Source organism: Pseudonaja textilis, chromosome 1, assembly GCF_049901715.1.
Source record: "Pseudonaja textilis isolate UNSWEBS1 chromosome 1, rPseTex1.2, whole genome shotgun sequence".
NCBI lineage: Eukaryota > Metazoa > Chordata > Lepidosauria > Squamata > Elapidae > Pseudonaja > Pseudonaja textilis.
In genome coordinates, this window is record NC_141990.1 from 322,044,913 (window position 1) to 322,057,328 (window position 12,416).

The 12,416-nt window shown below is 47.2% G+C and overlaps 1 protein-coding gene across 1 annotated transcript; it reads left to right on the plus strand.

Moving 5' to 3' along the window:
• The first annotated feature begins 640 nt into the window (after positions 1 to 640).
• On the plus strand, positions 641 to 12,278 carry LOC148128379 (mast cell protease 1A-like). Its single transcript, XM_087922652.1, has 5 exons — positions 641 to 785; positions 4,296 to 4,443; positions 5,460 to 5,595; positions 8,436 to 8,687; positions 11,919 to 12,278. The coding sequence occupies exons 1-5, from the start codon at positions 656 to 658 to the stop codon at positions 12,057 to 12,059; spliced, it is 807 nt and encodes a 268-aa protein (XP_087778778.1). The 5' UTR covers positions 641 to 655; the 3' UTR covers positions 12,060 to 12,278.
• Positions 12,279 to 12,416: the final 138 nt, after the last annotated feature.

Sequence of the window (12,416 nt, forward strand, 5' to 3'; positions counted from 1 at the left end):
GGTGCAAACCCTCAGTAGCCCACCCTTGATTAAAATGCTTCTTTTTTCACTCCTTGTCACCCTCAAACCCTCTGCCAAAATGCAAATAAATAAAACAAAATAAAATTTAAAAAGTAATACAAAATGAAATAGTAAAATAAGTACATTAAAGTAACAAAATAAAGTAAAGTAAAATAATAAACTAAACTAAACTCAACTCAACTAAAATAATCCAGCAGTCTGCAAGTGTTCCTGACTTTCTGGGCAAAATATACCAATTTGGCCACATGTTTTGACAATATTTGGAAGGTCGTGGGATTTTCTGAAAATTGCATGGCTCCTTCCCATCCCAATCCTTAATCCTGCTTCCCACGTGGAAAAATGTTGTGCAATAAAAACAAATGGGCCGTCTTGCCTGAAAATTTTGGCGTAGGATATGTTATGGTCTCGTAGAGCTAGAGACTCCAAAATTGGGGTGCAGAGCCACCCCTGCAGGCCAGGGATTGTGAGCTACCAAATTTGGCGCATGACTTCGATTCTAGCCAACCGCACAGAGATAAAAACTTCTTTATCTGATTGCAGTTTATGCGAGCATCTTCTTCGGGAGGGCATGAGGGCGCCATGGAGGCTTTGTGGCCAATGAGAGACTGGCTTCTACAGCTCCTGAAGTGCACGAATGAATATAAAGGCGACGAGATCTCCCAATCCAATCACTTGGGTACCATTTTCCCATGAAGTGAGCCCCAAGATGGAAAATGTCCTGCGGCTTCTTCTATTCCTGTTGATCTTCCCTCTGGCCCATCCAGGTAAGCAAAAACCCCAAGAAACGGAGAACAAATTGGCAATTAATTAGAAGAGAACAGGGGTCCCCAAACTTGACAACTCTAAGGCACGGGGACTTCAACTCCCAGAATTCTGCAGCCAGCCAATTCTCCCAGCCAATTCTGGGAGTTGAAGGCCACCAGTCTTAAAAGTTGCCAAGTTTGGAGACCTCTGGAATAGAACAATAAACCAGTGGAACGACTTGCCTCCAGAAATTGTGGGTGCTCCAACACCGGAGGCTTTCAAAAATAGAGACTGGACAACCATTTGGCTGTAACGGTACAGGGTCTCCTGCTTGAGCAGGGGGGTGGACTAGAAGACCTCCAAGATCCCGTCCAACTCAGTTATTCTGTTATTCTGAATCTTCTTCTTCTTATGCCCTATCCATCATCGGACATTGGCGATCATGTTGGCTATCCTATTTTTTTCAAATATATATATATATGTGTGTGTGTGTGTGTGTATGCGTGCACGCACACACACACACACACACACACACACACACACATATATATATATAGAGAGAGAGAGAGAGAGAGAGAGTGTTTACAACTATAAGCATACAACACAGTACAACCATTTTGGCCTTACATCTGCCATACATGTAAAAATATTACTAGACCATTAACATTCATAATATTGGTACAATATTTACTTTTTAATTCTATTCATCCTGGTTGCTTCTGTTCCGACCTTCCCTTCTTTTTTTGCAACCACTGATAAAACTTATCCCATGTTTCGTAATAATCAGATTCCCCCCTTGTTTTTCAGTTCAGAGATTAGCCTATCCAATTTTGTACAAGCCGTTGTTTTCCTTTCATTTCTGCCATTTGCCAGAAATGGTCTAGGGCAGGGGTAGCGAAACTTGGCTCTTTTATCACTTATGGACTTCAACTCCCAGAATTCCTGAGGGAGCCATCAAAGGTTCCCCATCCCGGGCCTACTGGTTTTTCAGTTGTGGGGGAAATCAATTTTTGTCTTGAATGAGACTGTTTAATATACAAATGTAGGACATATAAAGAATATGTCGTACCTTTGTATATTAAACAGTCCCATATAATGTCCTACATTTGTATATTAAACAGTCTCATTCAAGACAAAAATTGATTTCCCTCACAACTGAAAAACCAGTAGGCCCGGGATGGGGAACCTTTGATGGCTCCCTCAGGAATTCTGGGAGTTGTAGTCCATAAGTGATAAAAGAGCCAAGTTTCCCTACCCCTAGTTTAGGGTCTCCCGGTTGGACTAGGTGACCTACAAGGTCCCTTCCAACTCTGATTGTCTGTTATCTGTTATCCTTATTATCTCTCTTTCTGGTGATATGGTCTCATTCTTCCAATATTGTGTGTATATCATTCTTGCCACTGTCAATACATGTATTATTAAATATGCTATACCTTTCCTATAACTTTCTGTCATTATTCCCAAGAGAAATAATGCTAGTTTAAATTGTTTCACCCACGTCTGTATCAATCTCCAGTATTTTCTTGCATAGTTTACACATCCAACACATGTGATAGAATATACCCGGTAAGTTCTTGAACTTCCAGCATTTTGCAGGTAAGTTTTTATACGTTTTGGCAAGCCTTGCTGGCGATCCTATTTTTATCAACAGCAGCACGAAAAAGTGCTGTTGAGTTTTGTCCAAACCAGTCCCTTAGATTTGGAAGCCATGTTGTTCGTCTTCTGCCTGGACCTCGATTGCCTTCAATCTTTCCCTGGAGGATTAAGTGAAATATGTCGTATTTTTCGAGGTGTCGCACCCCATGTCCGAAATATAACTTTCTCTTTTTAATGGTTTTGATGATTTCCCTTAGCTTTCCCAGGCGGCTTAACATCTCTTCATTTCTGATTTTGTCAACCCAATGTATACGTAACAGCGGCCTGTAAATCCACATTTTAAATGACTTTCTGTCAGAGACCAACTCTCCACTCCGTAGAGCAGGATAGAAAAGATGTAGCATCTGGCAAGCCTGTTTTTCAATCTTATTCTGAATGCTAGAGGGATTCTACCACACAAACCCTCAATCAGTTTTCTACATTTATTTATTAAATTTATTGGCTGTCCATCTAACTACAGAGCAATTTCGGGTGGCTTACAATATTAAAAAGGATAAAACTATACAAAACCTATACCGCAAGACAAATAAAAATAACAGATAATCAGAGTTCGAAGGGACCTTGGAGGCCATCTAGTCCAACCCTCTTCCCAAGCAGGAGACCCTACACCATTTCTGACAGATGGCAGTCCAATCTCTTCTTGAAAGTCTCAAGTGATGAAGCTCCCACAACTTCCAAAGGCAACTTCTGCTCCATGGGTGGATTGTTCTCACTATCAGAAAGTTTCTCCTTATTTCCAGGTTGAATCTCTCCTCGATCAGTTTCCATCCATTATTCCTTGTCTGGCCTTCGGGTGCCTTGGAGAATAGCTTGACCCCTTCCTCCTCTCTGTGGCAGCCCCTCAAATACTGGAAGGCTGCTATCCTGTCTCCCCTGGTCCTTCTCTTCCCTAGACTAGCCATGTAGTTTCTGCTATTTTGTTGGGACTTTAATACAGATAGTCTCTTGCCACAGCTCTTAAGTGAATCGTTTCCATTTATTAATTTTACTAACCCGGTTGTTAAGTGAATCTGGCTTCCCCATTGACTTTGCTGGTCAGAAGGGTACAAAAGGGGATCACGTGACACCCCCCCCAGGGGACTCTGCAACCGTCGTATGTGTGAGTCAGTTGCCAAGCATCTGAGTGTTGATCACGTGACCATGGGGAGGCTGCAACGGCTGTAAGGGTGAAGAACGGTAATAAGTTCAACTTTTTTTCAGTGCCGTGGTAACTTGGAACTGTCACTAAGCGAACTGCTGTAAGTCGAGGATTGTCTGTAACCACGGGTGGGCTGCTGGGGGTTCGTAGGGGTTCGGGAGAGCCCCTAGCTAAGATTCTGTGCAGTTTGGAAAAAACCCCAAATCCCACTCCTGGCTGGCCAACCCCACCCCTCCTCGCTCCTCCCAGGTGTTCCCATGTGGCCCATTTTGGATGCAGGTAAGTGCAGGGCCTGAGCGGAGGCTCGGGGAGGGTGAAAAACGGGCCTCCCGGAAGTTCAGGAAGGCTGAAAATGGGCTTGTTTCTGGCTTCCGGAGAGCCTCCGGAGCCTGGGGGAGGCCATTTTTGCCCTCCTGGAGGCCTAAGGAAAGCCTCCAGACTCTGGGGAAGGTGAAAAACAGGCCTCCCAGAAGTTTGGGAGGGCGGAAATGGGCTCATTTCCGGCTCCCAGAGAGCCTCTGGAGCCCGGGGGAGGCCATTTTTGCCCTCCCGGAGGCCTGAGGAAAGCCTCCAGAGCCCGGGAAGGGCAAAAACAGCCCTCCCCACTGTGGTGCAGGAGGCCAGCTAGGCCACGCCCACCATGTCCACGTTCACCCAGCAACTGGGCAGAGAACCCTTTGCTAAAATTTTTGAAGGCCAACTCTGCCTGTAACCCCTTCCTCCAATTCTCACGCAGGTCCACTGAAGAGCTGGATTATTGGGGGTCAAGAAGCTGTACCCCATTCCAGACCATACATGGTAGCCTTGAAGTCTGAAGATGATTTCATATGTGGAGGATTTCTGGTGGCTCCGCAATGGGTGATGACAGCTGCTCACTGCATGGAGTAAGAGAAGCCCCTCCTCTGGTCTAGCCTTACCAGCGCGGAAGGAGAGAGGGGAGGGATGAACGGGGCCCAGATTGGCGGTGGAAGGAAGTGGGATGCGGGGCGGGTTTTCCACAGAGCCGAAGCAGGAAAAACGGTGGCACGGCAGAAGTTGCAAAGAGACAGGAGGAATCATGGAGTTTGTGGTGCTCTAAGTAGGGAGCTGGGCTAGATGACCTTTTGGGGTCCTTCCATCTCAGGCATTTGAGGGAGGGGAGAAAGAAAAAGAAAGATGAGATAAATGATAGATAGATAGATAGATAGACAGATAGGAAGAAGGAGGAGGAGGAGGAGGAGGAGGGAGAAGAAGAAGAAGAAGAAGAAGAAGAAGAAGAAGAAGAAGAAGAAGAAGAAGAAGAAGAAGAAGAAGAAGAAGAAGAAGAAGAAGAAGAAGAAGAGGAGGAGGAGGAGGAGAGTTGAAAGAGAGAGAGAGAAAGAAGGGAATGAGGGGAGGGAAGAGGGAAAAAGAAAGAAAGATGAGATAAATGATAGATAGAAGGAGGAGGATGGTTGAAAGAGAGAGAGAGAGGGGGAGAGAGGGAAGGGAAGAGGGAAAGAGAAAGAAAAGTAAATGATAGATAGAAGAGGAGGAGGAGGAAGTGGTGGAGGTGGATGGATGGATGAAAGAGAGGGGGAAAGGAGGGAGGTGTAAAAGGAAAGGAAAGGAAAGGGAAAGGAAAGGAAATAAATAGATAAAGAAGGGAAGGGAAGAGAAGGGAAAGAAGAGGAAGGGAAAAGAGAAAGGGAAGAAAATAGGAAGGGAAGGGAAAGGAGAGAAGGGGAGGGGAAGGGGGGGAGGGAAGGGGAGAAAGTAAAACATATGGAAAGCGAGAAGACAGAAGAGGAGGAAAAGGCAGCTAGAAGAGGGAAAGCAAGGAGAAAAGGAAGGAAGGAGAGGGAGAGAGGGAGGAAAGAGCAGGAAGGAGAGAGCGGAAATGGCAGGGCTTTTTATCCCCACTGGATGCCTTTCTCCTCAGCCGGTTTACTGTGGTTTTGGGAGCACATGATCTTCACGCCGTTGAAGAAACCCAGCAAGTGCTTGGCGTCGAATCGTACCACATGCACCCCAACTACAATGACATTTCAATGACTCATGATATCCTTTTGTTAAAGGTAATTTATCCCAGCGGCTGACTGCACCCACCCCAAATTGACCAGAGAGAAAAAGCTTTAAAGGTTCCCTCTCTCTCCTCCCTGAGATCACAACACATCACAAGCTGCCTCTTAAAGGCGACAAGGGGACTGTGGGAGATTCTTGCCCCCTCCACAGGGACTAGAAATCCACAAAGGGGAGCTTTGCTGGCTGAGGAATCCTGGGAATTGAAGTCCACAAGGGGGAGCTTTGTTGGCTGAGGAATTCTGGGAGTTGAAGTCCACAAAGGGGAGCTTTGCTGGCTGAGGAATTCTGGGAGCTGAAGTCCACAAAGGGGAGCTTTGCTGGCTGAGGAATTATGGGAGCTGAAGTCCACAAGGGGGAGCTTTGTTGGCTGAGGAATTCTGGGAGTTGAAGTCCACAAAGGGAGCTTTGCTGGCTGAGGAATTCTGGGAGTTGAAGTCCATAAAGGGAGCTTTGCTGGCTGAGGAATTCTGGGAGTTGAAGTCCATAAAAGGGAGCTTTGCTGGCTGAGGAATTCTGGGAGTTGAAGTCCATAAAAGGGAGCTTTGCTGGCTGAGGAATTCTGGGAGTTGAAGTCCATAAAAGGGAGCTTTGCTGGCTGAGGAATTCTGGGAGTTGAAGTACATAAAAGGGAGCTTTGCTGGCTGAGGAATTCTGGGAGTTGAAGTCCACAAAGGGAGCTTTGTTGGCTGAGGAATTCTGGGAGTTGAAGTCCACAAAGGGAGCATTGCTGGCTGAGGAATTCTGGGAGTTGAAGTCCACAAAGGGAGCTTTGTTGGCTGAGGAATTCTGGGAGTTGAAGTCCACAAAGGGGAGCATTGCTGGCTGAGGAATTCTGGGAGTTGAAGTCCACAAAGGGGAGCTTTGTTGGCTGAGGAATTCTGGGAGTTGAAGTCCACAAAGGGGAGCATTGCTGGCTGAGGAATTCTGGGAGTTGAAGTCCACAAAGGGGAGCTTTGTTGGCTGAGGAATTCTGGGAGTTGAAGTCCACAAAGGGGAGCTTTGTTGGCTGAGGAATTCTGGGAGTTGAAGTCCATAAAAGGGAGCTTTGTTGGCTGAGGAATTCTGGGAGTTGAAGTCCATAAAAGGGAGCTTTGCTGGCTGAGGAATTCTGGGAGTTGAAGTCCATAAAAGGGAGCTTTGCTGGCTGAGGAATTCTGGGAGTTGAAGTCCACAAAGGGGAGCTTTGCTGGCTGAGGAATTCTGGGAGTTGAAGTCCACAAAGGGGAGCTTTGTTGGCTGAGGAATTCTGGGAGCTGAAGTCCACAAAGGGGAGCTTTGCTGGCTGAGGAATTCTGGGAGCTGAAGTCCACAAAGGGAGCTTTGTTGGCTGAGGAATTCTGGGAGCTGAAGTCCACAAAGGGGAGCTTTGTTGGCTGAGGAATTCTGGGAGCTGAAGTCCACAAAGGGAGCTTTGCTGGTTGAGGAATTCTGGGAGCTGAAGTCCACAAAGGGAGCTTTGTTGGCTGAGGAATTCTGGGAGCTGAAGTCCACAAAGGGGAGCTTTGTTGGCTGAGGAATTCTGGGAGCTGAAGTCCACAAAGGGGAGCTTTGCTGGCTGAGGAATTCTGGGAGCTGAAGTCCACAAAGGGGAGCTTTGCTGGCTGAGGAATTCTGGGAGTTGAAGTCCATAAAAGGGAGCTTTGCTGGCTGAGGAATTCTGGGAGCTGAAGTCCACAAAGGGAGCTTTGCTGGCTGAGGAATTCTGGGAGTTGAAGTCCATAAAGGGAGCTTTGCTGGCTGAGGAATTCTGGGAGCTGAAGTCCACAAAGGGGAGCTTTGCTGGCTGAGGAATTCTGGGAGTTGAAGTCCATAAAGGGAGCTTTGCTGGCTGAGGAATTCTGGGAGTTGAAGTCCACAAAGGGGAGCTTTGCTGGCTGAGGAATTCTGGGAGTTGAAGTCCATAAAAGGGAGCTTTGCTGGCTGAGGAATTCTGGGAGTTGAAGTCCATAAAAGGGAGCTTTGCTGGCTGAGGAATTCTGGGAGTTGAAGTCCATAAAAGGGAGCTTTGCTGGCTGAGGAATTCTGGGAGTTGAAGTCCATAAAAGGGAGCTTTGCTGGCTGAGGAATTCTGGGAGCTGAAGTCCACAAAGGGAGCTTTGCTGGCTGAGGAATTCTGGGAGTTGAAGTCCATAAAAGGGAGCTTTGCTGGCTGAGGAATTCTGGGAGTTGAAGTCCACAAAGGGGAGCTTTGCTGGCTGAGGAATTCTGGGAGTTGAAGTCCATAAAAGGGAGCTTTGCTGGCTGAGGAATTCTGGGAGTTGAAGTCCATAAAAGGGAGCTTTGCTGGCTGAGGAATTCTGGGAGTTGAAGTCCATAAAAGGGAGCTTTGCTGGCTGAGGAATTCTGGGAGTTGAAGTCCATAAAGGGAGCTTTGCTGGCTGAGGAATTCTGGGAGTTGAAGTCCACAAAGGGAGCTTTGCTGGCTGAGGAATTCTGGGAGTTGAAGTCCATAAAAGGGAGCTTTGCTGGCTGAGGAATTCTGGGAGTTGAAGTCCACAAAGGGGAACTTTGCTGGCTGAGGAATTCTGGGAGTTGAAGTCCATAAAAGGGAGCTTTGCTGGCTGAGGAATTCTGGGAGTTGAAGTCCACAAAGGGGAGCTTTGCTGGCTGAGGAATTCTGGGAGTTGAAGTCCACAAGTCTTAAAGTTGAAGACCTCTGGGTTAGATTTACAAGTCTTAATGCCTTTTTGGCAATGCTGTTGCAGTGAGCTCCGGCGCTTAGGTCCTTTGATATGAGTACTTCCACCACCATCTCCTCCCAACAGCCATTGCTTGCGACGGAGCTCATTTTATTTTCTTTTTCTCTCTTTTCTTCCTTCCTTTTGTGAATCAGCTGTCTCACCCCGCCATCCTCAACAGATATGTCCAGGTCGTACCGTTGCCTCGGTCGGATAAAGAAGTTCCGGATGGAACCCTATGCATCACTTCGGGATGGGGCATGATTGACAGACTGGTCAGGTCCTATAAACTCTACGAAACCAACATCACCATCTACAATCGCCGAAAATGCATGAAATTCTATCCAGAGCTTGACGAGGCCATGATCTGTGCTGGGAGCTTCAATCAGCTCCGGGATACAAGTCAGGTTAGGAAGCAAAGGTTGGGTGGGTGAGTTCATTTTAAGCGGTGGGGGAGCTCTCTAGTTTGGGAAGATGTGAGTTGGAGAGGTAGTTTGATTTAATGGTTAGGTGGTGGCCTAGGAACTAGGAGACGGAGAGTTCTAGCATGAAAGCATGAAAGCTGACTGGGTGACTTTGGGCCGATCACTAGGAGATGGAGAGTTCTAGTCCCGCCTTAAGTATGAAAGCTGGCTGGGTGACCTTGGGCCGATCACTAGGAGATGGAGAGTTCTAGTCCCGCCTTAAGCATGAAAGCTGGCTGGGTGACCTTGGGCCGATCACTAGGAGATGGAGAGTTCTAGTCCCGCCTTAAGCATGAAAGCTGGCTGGGTGACCTTGGGCCGATCACTAGGAGATGGAGAGTTCTAGTCCCGCCTTAAGCATAAAAGCTGGCTGGGTGACCATGGGCCTATCACTAGGAGATGGAGAGTTCTAGTCCCGCCTTAAGCATGAAAGCTGGCTGGATGACCTTGGGCCGATCACTAGGAGATGGAGAGTTCTAGTCCCGCCTTAAGTATGAAAGCTGGCTGGGTGACCTTGGGCGATCACTAGGAGATGGAGAGTTCTAGTCCCGCCTTAAGCATGAAAGCTGGCTGGGTGACCTTGGGCCGATCACTAGGAGATGGAGAGTTCTAGTCCCGCCTTAAGCATGAAAGCTGGCTGGGTGACCTTGGGCCGATCACTAGGAGATGGAGAGTTCTAGTCTCGCCTTAAGTATGAAAGCTGGCTGGGTGACCTTGGGCCGATCACTAGGAGATGGAGAGTTCTAGTCCCGCCTTAAGCATGAAAGCTGGCTGGGTGACCTTGGGCCGATCACTAGGAGATGGAGAGTTCTAGTCCCGCCTTAAGCATAAAAGCTGGCTGGGTGACCATGGGCCAATCACTAGGAGATGGAGAGTTCTAGTCCCGCCTTAAGCATGAAAGCTGGCTGGGTGATTTTAGACCGATCATCAAGAGGTGGTTCCAGTGCCAGTTTAAGTTTGAAAGCTGATTGACTGACTTTGGGCCAATCACTAGGAGATGGAGAGTTCTAGTCCCACCTTAGAAGGTCTTCAATGGGGCAAAACTCATTTAACAAATGTTTCACTTAGCAACAGAAATTTGGGGCTCAGTTGTGGACGTAAGACAAGGACTACCTTTACTTAAAAGTGAGACTGATTGAAGAAGCTGAGGAATAAAACCGAAGCTATTTGCACACCGAGTAAACATTCCACGTTTAGCTAGGCCCTGATCCCTTAAAATCTCAGAAAGGTGCTAGTCCTCATGTTATGGAGTAAGGTATAAATGTAAACATCCAGCCCTATCAGATTCCTGGGGATCATGCTTAGCGCTATCATCCTCCGGTGTCCTTGGCCTGCTGCCTTCCAAAAGGGGATGAACTACCTACTTCCATCTCATGTCCTAAAGGACTGGCAGGGGATGATGGGAGTCCCAATCCCTGTGTTAGAAGAAAAATCTGGTCCAGTTCTAAACTGGGAGATTGAAGCTGGAAATTAAATGGAGGCTGACTGGCTGCAAGGAAAGGAGGTTTGTTGATGAGCGGAACCAACAACAGCATGTTGTTCTGGGACAGCTGATAAATTGGTTTGAGGAATACGTGGATTTTTTTATAGGGTTCTGAGATGTTGCAGGGGGTTGTGCAATGTAATGAGCCTGAGGAGGAGGAGGAGGAGGAGGAGGAGGAGGAGGAGGAGGAGAGGAGGGGAGGGGAGAGAAAGAGAGGAAGAGGAGAAAGAGGAAGGGGAGAGGAGGAGGGGAAGGAAATTGCTATTCTAATGGTGGTGGATTAATCCTATTATGTCCTAAAGGTCACCTCCTGTCCTTCTTAATCTCCTCAGCTGGAACTGAAGGTGTTTTATTTGTTAATAGGCTGGCCCAGTTTTTCTTAACGGGCTCAAAATGTCCATCTCTAAACTCTTCAGGCATCCGCGGGAGGCTATTAAGAAAGACTGGGTCTGCTTTCTGCCTTTAAGAACGTGTTTCTCAACCTTGGCAACTTTGGAATCTGTGGACTTCAACTCCCAGAATTCCCCAGCCAAACCCTGGGGAGTTCTGGGAGTTGAAGTCCACACCTCTTGGGGTTGCCACGGTTGAGAAACACGGCTCTAGAGAATGCGTTTTAATACCCCTATGAATCCAGCGTGTCAGGTAGGTAGCCTGTTTCTCCCTCCTTGACTTTTCTCCTAATAGAAAACACAGTCATTGCCATCAGTTTACAACTGTGGTTTTCCAGTTTACAACTGTGGTTAATCAAACGCACGTTCAGTTTCTACTCCCTACAAGCATGGCTCGCTCTTCGAATGAGATACTGAATGTAGCGATCAAACATATTTATCATTGTGACTTTAGACCAGGGGTGTCCAACTTTTCACCTTCCCTGGGCCACATTAGAAGATGAAAATTTGGTTTGGGCCGCACATAAAATAAAATAACAGTAACGATACCTGATCATCCCAAAAAACCATAGAAAACATAGTTAACATATTAAATTTATTTGGAAATGAAGTTAGTGAGATGCTTTTATTATTTATTATTAATTATTTATTAAACATTATTTTTTTTATCACGTTTTTTTTATCACGGTTTATCACGGTTTATTTTCCGGCCAAATTTTGCGGGAGGGGAGGAAGAAAGCTCGCCCGCCTCGTGCCTACCTCTCCTCCTGCAAATGGCCCGGCTGGATGCAGCAGGACTGGAAGGCAGAAGCAGCAGTGGCGGCGGGGGCAGAAGCGGCGGCGGCGGCAACAGCAGAAGGTGGCGCTCTGACGGCGCCCGCCTTTTCTGTTGCTGCTTGGCATGGCCCTCGCCTCGCCCCGCCTCACGCCTGCCTCTCCTCCTCCTCCTCACTGGCTCTGGCACGAAGGTTGGGGTGGGCACTGGGCCGCATTACGAGGCGACCTGGGCCGCATGCGGCCCATGGGCCGCGGGTTGGACAAGCCTGCTTTAGACAATGAAATAATTTTTTTAGATAAAATAAAATTAAAAAAAAACATGTTTCTCCATTTCTCCTTTGGGGAAATATAATATTCTGCCTCTTTTTAATATTCCCCAAAATATTTCATTCTCGAGGCCAGTGAGGGGAGAGGTTTCCAACACCTGGTACCTGAGGAGAACCACTTTTGCAGAAATCCAGTCTAAGCCTCCTGTTCCAGGTTTTTTTTTTTTTTTTTTTGGCTTTACTTTCCTTTTTTCCTCAGGGAGATTCCGGAGGTCCTATGGTTTGCAAAGGAGTGGTGGAAGGCATCGTTTCCTATGGCAACCGAATCCCTCCAGGCGTTTATTCCCGCATAGCCGACTTCCTTCCTTGGATCAGGCACATCATGACATCGAATGCGTGAGAACCAAGAAACCCGGAGCAATTCCCTCTTTAAACCTGCTTTCGCTGCCTGAGAGGCAGGCCTTGCAATTTCTCCTCCTTCCCTTTTAAAATTTTTGCGCAAAAAAATAAAAAAATAAAGATAAAAATAAAGGCAGCAGCAGATCGTTGGGGGCCATAGGCTGAGTTTGTAAACCGCTTAGAGGGGGCTGTAAAGCACCGTGAAGCAGTATATAAGTCTTATATAAGCACCCTTGCTAACGTATACTATACTCGGTGGAATGTTTTGGTGCGCAGAGGCCTGTTTTCTGGGTAGCAACTTTAAGAGGTGTGAAGACTTCAACTCCCAGAATTCTCTGGTCAGGAATGGCTGGCTGGG

What these genes read in the sequence shown, in the direction of transcription:
- LOC148128379 (XM_087922652.1), top strand. Translation starts at nt 656, where the DNA reads ATGAATATAAAGGCGACGAGATCTCCCAATCCAATCACTTGGGTACCA. An exon ending in CTTCCCTCTGGCCCATCCAG is followed by an intron (nt 786 to 4,295) that starts GTAAGCAAAAAC and finishes ATTCTCACGCAG; the next exon opens with GTCCACTGAAGAGCTGGATT. An exon ending in ATGATATCCTTTTGTTAAAG is followed by an intron (nt 5,596 to 8,435) that starts GTAATTTATCCC and finishes TTTGTGAATCAG; the next exon opens with CTGTCTCACCCCGCCATCCT.